This window comes from Hemiscyllium ocellatum, chromosome 31 (genome assembly GCF_020745735.1).
Source record: "Hemiscyllium ocellatum isolate sHemOce1 chromosome 31, sHemOce1.pat.X.cur, whole genome shotgun sequence".
NCBI classification, from domain to species: Eukaryota; Metazoa; Chordata; class Chondrichthyes; order Orectolobiformes; family Hemiscylliidae; genus Hemiscyllium; species Hemiscyllium ocellatum.
The window spans coordinates 39592658-39603007 of NC_083431.1; the positions used below are offsets into that span (position 1 = coordinate 39592658).

At 47.1% G+C, this 10350-nt stretch overlaps 1 protein-coding gene across 1 annotated transcript in view; it reads right to left on the minus strand.

The window, feature by feature from the left end:
- The window catches only part of fkbp6 (FKBP prolyl isomerase 6), a 42335-nt gene extending 32394 nt beyond the window's left edge, over positions 1-9941 (minus strand). Inside the window, exons 1-4 of the mRNA XM_060847808.1 lie at positions 9857-9941; positions 6520-6642; positions 4618-4707; positions 710-912 (exon numbers count right to left, since the gene is read on the minus strand). Coding sequence (XP_060703791.1) covers positions 710-912; positions 4618-4707; positions 6520-6642; positions 9857-9941 — 501 coding nt within the window. The remainder of the gene's footprint in view (positions 1-709; positions 913-4617; positions 4708-6519; positions 6643-9856) is intronic.
- Between the last annotated feature and the right edge of the window lie 409 nt (positions 9942-10350).

The following is a 10350-nucleotide window of genomic DNA, read 5'->3' on the forward strand; positions in this document are numbered from 1 at the left end:
CCCCCCACACCCCTCCAAACATCCCCCACTCCCCTCCAAACACACCCACCCCACCCCTCCAAACACACCACCTAACATACACCCCCACCCCCCCAAACACACACCCCCACTCCTCTCCAAACACACACCCCCACCAAACACAACCCCCCACAGCCCCTTCAAACACCCCCCCACCCCCCAAACAAACACCCCCCCCACACACACACCCCCAGGGTGGAGGAGTCCAAACCCAAAGGGCAAATGTTTAAGGTGAGTGGGGAAAGATTTAAAAGGGACTTAAGGGGCAACTTTTTCACACACAGAGGGTGGTGTGTGTACAGAATGTGCTGCTGGAGGAAGTGGTGGAGGTTGGAACAATTACAACATTTAAAAGGCATCTGGATGGCTATATAAGTAGGAAGGGTTTAGAGGGACATGAGGCAAGTTCTGGAAATGGGGTTAGATTAGGGTTGGGATATCTGGTTGTCATGGACAATTGGATTGAAGGGTCTGTTTCTGTGCTGTACACTTCTGACTCGGGAACACTGCGGAATGGGTTGATCTCCAACAAACAAATACAAGGTCAGACTGCAAACTCTTGGCCCCCACTTTTCGGGGGCAACAGCTGAGCTCTCCTTCACCTAGAAGTAAAGTGCAGGATTGGATAGTAAAACCCTTAACAAGGTAAGCTAGAGATTGGACAACCTGGACAATTGGCAGAGTCCCTCACCTGCGACAGCATGAAGTATTCATCAGACTCCAAGGTGTCCACAACGTGCAGGATCTCCAACTCAAACATGACCGTGGCGTTTGCAGGGATTCGCGGGGGGCAGCCCATCTGGCCATAGGCATACTGCGGCTTGAACAGAAACCTGGCAAACTCGCCCTTCCTCATGGTCTGGATTGCCAGCTCCATACCCAACAGAGTGATGTCTGGAAAAGACCAGGCACAGCAGAACCGCGGCCAATCACCTTTCGGGGACAGGATGGGCGCATAACATGAACCGCAGAGACATTTCGCAATCACTTTCACTCACGCATTTATAACACCCAGCGACAGACAAACAAACGCGATCACTCGGTGTTGTCGCCATAGAAACTCAGCAACATCCAGAAACTTCTCCAAACTGGACTTTGCCCTCTCCCCAGCCCCAGAAATCAGTCATCTTCATCTCAGGCAGCACCTTGTGACAGACCATGCTCATTTGGGTGGTTCAACATCAAATTTCCAGGAGTCTGTGACAATTCCTCCACAAAGACTTCCAGATGAACCATGAAGTGTTTTGGTTGGCTTCCTGGATCTTGTCATGTGTGGCCCACTCAATGTAACTAACGGTAACCAGTGCCTTGATGCTGGCCTGCAAGAGGATCCTGGTATAGGAGATGAAAGTGTGTTGCTGGAAAAGCGCAGCAGGTCTGGCAGCATCCAAGGAACAGGAGATTTGACGTTTTGGGTATAAGCCCTTCTTCAGGAATCAGGGCTTATGCCCGAAACATCGAATCTCCTGTTCCATGGATGCTGCCTGACCTGCTGCACTTTTCCAGCAACACATTTTCAGCTCTGATCTCCAGCATGTGCAGTCCTCACTTTCTCCTGGTATTGGAGAGCCCATGCTGCCGGGTGGATTTGCTGGATTTTGGGGAGACATTGCTGGCGATATTTCTCAGGGGATTTGTGTTGACTGCTGTAAATTGTCTTGGCAGTATAATGGCAGGCAGGGAGTGTCTCTGCCCCACGGCCCAGGAGCTAGGTGCCATCAGATTGCAGTCTTTGCTATCAACCTGCACTGCTTCTCAGCCAGTCACAGGCTGAACTGGCACAGTGGAGGCAATGTTGAAATTGAGGGGCAACATTGGCCTTCAACGAGAGAAGGTTCTCAAGGAATGAGAACCAGTAGCTTGCCCTAGCTCAGAATGGAATGGAATGGGGAAAACGTCTTGTGCAGCAGCAAGAGCTTGGTAGGCCACTGGTCTTCCAATTGTCCAGGTCAGGGCCCACTGTCTACCAGGCCTCTGGGAATGCATCGACCACAGTCTGATGTTCAGCCTTAGGGAGTGTACATGTAAGCTTTATCGGCAAACTGCAGCTCAATGTGATACATTGGGGTGCTGTTGGGGCTGGGCTGGAGGTGACACAACTTCAACAGTTTCCCACTCGCCCTCCAGTGGGAGGTGGCTGTGTTGCAGCACTGAAGACAGACCAGAGCACTGGGGCGATGGTGAAGCCTTTGTGACTCCAATCTGCAGAGGTATTGGGGTGAAAATCACAGCTTGCATGTTGTCACACAGCAGGCACAGGCTGGTGACAAAGTTCGAAGCCAACGTCCGAGGACTCCTCCCGCCTGACAGTGTCGGAGGTCTATTGCAAAAGGTTGAAGGTTCCTGTTGCTCTCTGCACAGACTCACAAAGGCGTTCCACTCAGTCAAGTGCCCACTGAGCCCAGAGTGATGACATTCTCAGCGACACGGTGTGCTGACACATCGCTTTCCCAATCCAGCACCAGTCACCATGGCAACCACTGAACAGGAATGGAGATCTACTGTCGGATTGTGAAAGATTGGTGGAAGCTTCCAACATGTGGTTTATTCAGGTGAGGGACATTACGTTTGTTCACGGGCACCGAGAATATCACCATCCAGGAGGGAAATCCCATCTGGTTCACTAACACACCACAGAGAAATCTGTTACCCTGACACAGTCTGGCCTACATGTGACTCCAGACCCACAGTAACCTGGCTGAACTTTAACTGCCCCCGCACAGTAAATGCTGGTCTAGCCAGTGGTGCCCACATTCACACAAACAAATAAAAAAGAAAATACCACCCAAAAAATCAAACCAAACGTTTCAAAGTGAAAAAGAATAAAGTTCACTTGCAATGGCATTATTAAAAACTCTAGAAACTGGGTGGATCAGTCAAAGAAAAGTTGCTTCATTACATCTCAATGAAAAACAACTCCCTGGTCCAATATGGCAGTGTACTACATCAGTGTCACCTTTCTCTAATAGAAATACCAATTCAGTGCTAAGTTAGGGAGATTACACCACCTCATATTACACAATGAACAGTTCTCAATAAGCTTTATTTCAGTATAGGCTACTGTCTGATGCAGCATATACTCCTCAGAATAAAGACATTCTCTCTCAAGTCTGGAGGGTCAGTAGGTTCTAGATAGCCTGCACTTGCCTCATCACAGGATCAACTAATTCTCTCTCTCTCTCTCTCTCAGGAACACTGTGGGTTGGACACAAAGACACATTGATGAGTTCTGTACTCCAATGCGAGAGCTGACATTCTCACCTTCCATGTCTAGATGGTGCTGGTGCACCACGGACTTGCAAACAAACCAACAGAGTGCAACTGATCTCTCAGCCACTAAAATGTCAGTTTGTCAACAATGGCTACCCACTAATTACCATAGGGGATGTGGCACATTCCCTCAGAGGGAGGGAGGTGTGGTTAGTGGAAAAGATGATGTATATCTTCAGCTTGGAGAATGGTTGGAGTGTCCAAACCCTAAGCAGCCAACATCACCTCAATACACAGCATTCCCGAGGAGGTTTCTACATCACGTCCAGGGGAATGATAGCCGTGCAAGTGTCTTTTTTCAGGATTTGACAGAGTAGGGTCCAGCTGGTTCTTTCATTTTATGTTGGAGAGGAGCGTATGGGCTCACCCAATAGAGCTTTACTCAAATCCCCATTAACACTGGTTAATAGCTTCCCGGAACTGTTCCCTTGGTTGGACTGAATGAAAACAAGCAGCGTTCACACAGAGACCATGGCTGTCCCGGTCAAAGTGCAGTCCCTAGGTTAGACACATAAGCTCACCACCCTTGAGTCACTACCACCTCACCACAGGTCACAATCCCCAGCAGAAACCTTTGCTCAGTGTTCACCTGCAACAACATTGTACCAGCAGGTGGCACTAACCAATGCCTGCTGCGTGGCTGTGTGACAGACTTGCCAGTCTCCAGGTGCTTGGGGGTGGGGTAGGGGTTTGATGCAGCATGGGAGTGCTGTTCCCCTCAGGTTTACAGCTTGAAACCTGCCTAACCCTGGTAAAGAGTAAATACAAGAGCTGAACTGGAACGGACTGTCAGCAGAATCACCTTATGAATCTGTACCTAGATACCTTTGTCGCTAAGGTGGCACCCAAAGTGGTGATTTGTAACCCTTTCACCGTACCCATTTGAATACATGACCACAAAGCTAAATCTAATTCTTTAATCTCTACAGCCCTGACTGTGACAACTTTCATGAAGCTCTTAATAATAGTGATGAAAAGTGCTGAGGAGCAGTGAATGGTACATCTAACCAAGACTGGGTACTGCCATGGAATTGCAATGGTTTGTCTCTCGCTTGGGTAAACCCTGCAGCTTCTAGTCTTTGGAAGCCAAGGCAGCCCAGTCCCCTGCTGCTTCCTCTCTCTCTCTCTCTGAGGGGAGCAGAATCATGTAACATTATGCAAATTGTAAACAGAGGTGAAGTAAATGCACCAGGTGAAGGGGAAGGAGAGCTGTATGATCTAACCCTGACTACCAGAAACAGTCAGCAGCAAAGCAAAAACTGCAGTGAGCCAACTGTATGCAGCCCTGCAATCAATACTCGCCCAGACACCAGAATAGACCCAACTCACCTCGACCAAGCTTCATGAACCTTGGCACCTCCTTCTGCAGGTTGGAATCGAAGGGTTTGTCCGTATATTCACTGTAGGCACTATAGTGAACTGCAGGAAACAAACAGAGGAAAAACAGAGTCAGGCTTTGGAAATGGGTCCCAACAGGATCTAGAAGGTTCCATCATAAACCTCAGTGGCATTCGTAACTAAATCCAACCCTGCCATCACCTGGCCCATATGTAAAGACTCTCGCAGGCTGCTCTTTCCTTCACTTGGACGTGAAAACAGGGGGAGAGAGAATTCTGGAAAGTCTCTATCCTGGACGCCTTAACAAGGAAAGCACTACCACCTCCATGACTTACTGGGCACTCCGTCAAGGCTGATATAGACTGCTCAGTCCTCATTGGGAGCAGGGAAGTGGGGGTTTACTGGTCTACACATGGCTCACTGCCTTTACTGACTGAGCGAACATGAAAATGATGGAAGAACTAAACGGTTACAATAAACGATGGGTGATGAAAATCTGAGAAAGGAACAGAAAATACTGAGGTCAGTGTAGCTGTCTCCATGATTAAAATGGTGAGCTTGTATGATCAATGATGAACTGAATATGTGCAACTTTCATCTCGCTCAAGAAATTCAAATAATTTTTTTTTAAAAACTCATTCATGGAATGTGGGCATTGCTGGCCAGACCAGCATTAATTCCCAACCCTAATTGTCCCGAGGGCAATTTAAGAGTTGACCACATTGCTGTGGGTCTGGAGTCACATGTAGGCCAGACCAGGAAAAGATGGCAGTTTCCTTCCCTGAAGGACATTAGTGAACCTTGGACATTAATACTCTTAAAATTACTTAGATGAAGGCTGAAAAAGTATAGGTTCAGGAGGGGCTTTGGCCATTCCAACTGGTGCCACTGTAGACACCTATAATCTCTGCATCTGACTGCCTCTCGTAAGATGCCCATAGATTTTGCCTCCATTAGCAGACAGTTGTTACTGTAACATAATCTGCTTCACTGCTCCCTAACTCGGTCTGATTGGCTGGTGCAGATCATCAAACAGGAATTTGGAGGCCCCTCCTTATTGAGAAAGCAATTGCCCAGGTCACCCCACACACTCTTCAACTAGTACAGGGCCTCACACTTAAACACGGACAATAAGTGGGGAACACAACTGGAAACAAAACTCTGCACAGAGGAACAGGTAATTTCTGGCAGCAAAGGCAAGGTTCGATCATCTTGTTTCTGCTTAAAATGATCAAGATCCTCTTCGGTGAACTTCTGCCGCTAACAGGGGGCTCTCTCTGTGCTATTCTTCACCATCAAGACGGGCTTGCTCTGTGCCTCAGTCTAGATTAGAGTGGTGCTGGAAAAGCACAGCAGGTCAGGCAGCATCCGAGGAGCAGGAAAATCAACATTTCGGGCAAAAGCCCTTCATCAGGAATAGAGGCAGGGTGCCTGCAGAGTGGAGAGATAAATGAGAGGGGGGTGGGGTGGGGAGAAAGTAGCAAAGAGTACAATAGGTGAATGGGGGTGTGGATGGAGGTGATAGGTCAGAGAGGAGGGTGGGGGAAGGTAGCAAAGAGTACAATGGGCGAATGGGGGGTGGGGATGGAGGTGATAGGTCAGAGAGGAGGGTGGGGGAAAGTAGCAAAGGAGTACAATAGGTGAATGGGAGTGGGGATGGAGGGGTTAGGTGCCTCTGTCGCCAACTCCCTCACTATCACTGAGCCCGACTCTCCCTCCAGGAATTGGAGACCGAATCAGGAATTATAGAGGATAAAAAATTACTTCAAACAAAAAAAAGAATGGGAGGTACTTCAGATTTCACCCTGGTTTCGATGGAGAAACCCCTCACTGTTGGAGGTTCGTGGGATGATACACAAAAGGGTCAGAGAGTAGCTCCATGGTCAGCCCTACCAGACACTGAGGCAGTGGGTGGGATAACACTGCCTGAGCCAGCTCGAAGGATCTCCTTCAGTACACCCCCATCACCGGTCACATCTTGCATTCTCTGAGACATGTGGTAGAAGGGACTCTGAAATCAAAAGACGTGAAATATTGCTGAGAAGTAGTGTCACACACCTGCAATACTCACAGCCAGGCTTACAGTGAGCATTAGTCATAAAGTCACTGAATATTTACAGCATAGAGAAATGTCCTGCAGGCCTGCATACCTTGTCAGTCTAATCCCATTTGTTAGCACTTGCCCTGTCTGTGATGGCATTTCAAGAGCTTATTCAAATTGTTCTAAAAATGTTTTGGAGGTTTCCTGCCTCCTCCGCCATTTCAGGCAGAGAGGTCTGGATACCTACCACCATCTGGGGGAAAACTCTTTGCCTCGAATCCCCTCGAAGCCTCTCACTCCTTGCCTTTAAAACAGCACCCTCTGGTGACCAACTCCTCCACCATGCGTTCCCGCTCAGCCTCCGCTGCTTTCAGGAAAGCAATCCCAGCCTCTCCCATCCCTCTTCACAGTGGAAACAAATCCATGCAAATCCTGGTGAATTTCCTCTGCACCTTCTCCGGTGGAATTTGCTGTTCCCAACACGGTCATGGAACACACCCTTGTGTAATAAACAGCTATTCCCTTACCCCTCTATTAATTCCCATCACCTCAAAAGGAGTGGAAGTGGGCGGCACGGTGGCACAGTGGTTAGCACTGCTGCCTCACAGTGCCTAGCACTGCTGCCTCACAGTGCCTGAGACCCGGGTTCAATTCCCGACTCAGGTGACTGTGTGTGTGGAGTTTGCACGTTCTCCCCGTGTCTGCGTGGGTTTCCTCCGGGTGCTCCGATTTCCTCCCACATTCCAAAGATGTGCGGGTCAGGTGAATTGGCCATGCTAAATTGCCCGTAGTGTTAGATAAGGGGTAAATGTAGGGGTATGGGTGGGTTGCGCTTCGGCGGGTCGGTGTGGACTTGTTGGGCCGAAGGGCCTGCTTCCACACTAAGTAATCTAACCTAAGTAATCATTCTGGTGACTCAATCCATGGCAACCATGTTTCATATATGAGTATGGGCTTGCCATTTGACAATGGAGGTATCACAGCCCATTTCAGGCCAAGCTTAATATCCCTACCCAATGTTAACAGGAAGTTCAGCTGATGATTGAGGATCAGGAGCCTATACCAATTCCTCAGCACGAAGTATTGAAGCCAATAACAGTGCTGCGGAGGGACTGGGCTGGTTAAGCAAACACAGGGAATGATTTACCCATCATGCTACATGGTTCAGTCCCCTCCTCCAAACCCTCAAATACTATACAAAGAACAAAACGATTATCACTCCCAGCACCGTTTGGAAAGCAGGGTGCAACCATATGACAAACAGTGGCAGAGACCAGTATAACTGGTCCCTGCTCACAGCACCATAACACCAGCAGGTCCAAGTTATACTGTTGGCTGCACTGTGTTCTAGCCAGAGATCGGCTGCCAGCTTGGTTTTGAAATGATCCAAATGACAGCGTATATAGTTACCAGCTGGCCACGCGAGCTGGGAGGAGGTCCGTTCATTGTGTTAACACAGCCAAGGTCAGTCTCTGGTTGCTGTCAAACGCCTAAATGGAGAGAGCCCGGCCACTTGGTACCAAGTATCTAGCAGGCGAAAGTCTAGAAAGAAAATGAACATGAGTCACTATTGACCTTGTGTTTTGTATTTTTGGTGAATTCATGTGAAACTAGTTTCATTTTTGCTTAATCACTTGGAACTACAGGAACGATGTCCCTGGAGTATGTCACATCAGTCAGATGAGAATGCGAAGCGATTACATTGAGATGCCTCAAGAGTTTTATGAATGGAACAAAGTCTTCAAATTCAGCAAGCATGTGTCACATTCACAGATCAGTCCCAACCACTGCCCTCAATTACTCACTCTCCTGAAATACAGTCAGCTGCTTCAAGGCCCTGTACTCTGCATGGTCCTCCTGGTAACCTGCTACACAACTTAATGACATCTTGGGTTTCCCCTGACTTTATTCTAGTATTAATCAAACCCTTCACTATATTGAACAGAATCAGCTGTGACTATTTCCATGTTCAAACAGAACACCTCAAGGTTTAATCTGTAGGTTATAGCCTACACTATAGCCTACATATGGTCCCACCAGCAGAAATGGACTGCCCCTTTACGACCCAAACAATCTGATATATCCCAACTCTCCTTGTTTGTAAAATCTTGACTATAAGCCATTCATATTTCACAATTACTCCTTTTATAAAGATTTGCATTTACATAGCACCTGTCAGAATCTCTCAGCCATATCATAAGTACTTTGGCTATTAAGTGCTTTAAGTCAGTGTTGTAATGTAGAACTTTAATTAATAGTTATCATCCTAAACTAATCAAGAATGATAGTGGAGCACCTTATTACCCTGGGGGCTGCAGCGAGTCTCAGGTAGACGGTGTCATGAAACAATTCTCAAAGCTTGAAGCAGGACTCACTGACCCGCAATGTTTTATTAAAGGGAAATACACAAATCAGATGAACAAAACTCCCCGTTTGGGTAACTGCTGTGCAGAACACAATAAACCAAACTACATCTTTTTCAAATCAAATTCATGTCTCAAATAACAAAACCTCAGTACAACAAAGCCTGCCATTTTGATAGCATTACTTTGATTCTTAATCCCTGATGTAATTTCTGCAGGCAATTGCTTTCCATTTATCTACCCGATCTCAATCTCGCTCCCAGATATCCCTGTGTAAAACAGTGCAGATGCTAATACACTGCATGTAAACGCATTTTAATATCAAAATCTAATCTGGCCCAAGGTCTGTTGATGTAGATTCTTACATTACTGATGCTTGGCGTTTCATTTCTTACTGAAGGCAACCTTTTAATGTTTTACTTTAGGGCATTTTTGTAGCAGTAATCTTCATCTAAAAGCACTTCCTGACCTGCCAGGTAATGACACTGGATGTGTTCTTCATCTTATTGCATTTTGTACATTAAACTTTCATTGGAAAGTAAATGAATATGAGGGGTTATTGGCCAAAATTCTTCCCAAGGGGATACAGTGAGCTTTTAAGAGATGACTTTGGTTTGTCCCAAAGGTACCGCATTACATTTATGGTTTTCTGGACACAATCTATTTCTACCAGGCGGCATTATAATTGTTACATTGAATTCTCCATCTTAAAGCACAGCGCTTCTCATAATACAGCCCCAAAGTCATTTAGAGCCCACTGCCTATTCATCGGAAGCCCTTTCAATAGTGTTTCTGTACCTCCCATGGGACACTGGCGAGTCATAACTCAGCGCTCGCTCTCTCTCTCCTCTCATGAGGAGATTGAATATCCCAGTAGCTACAGCAGATCTGAAAGGTCTCCTCTTCAACATGGACGTGTATTGCAACTGTCTTAGGGCAGCAAACAGCAAGCTCACCATCGAAGGAATCCCTAGCCCAAACCCACTCCCTTTCAGCATTCACCGCTATATCCTTTTGAGCGAGAAGGTGCTGACTGATCACTAAGTCCGTTTTAAGAGGACAGCACTGAGAAGGGACAACAGCAAATTCTGAAGGAGGGACACGGGACTCAAAACATTCAAGCTATTTTCACTCCACACATGCTGCCAGCCCTGCTATGTTCCTTTAGCATTTTCTGTTTTTGTTCGGGTCAGGAATATGGTTATATAATCAGCATTACTGTGATGCCTGTGCAGCAATATTTACCAGCTGCACTTAAAACATATGGAGCAGGATACAATGTTTTATCCGATCCAGAGAATGTAAGGGTTTCAGGGTAGG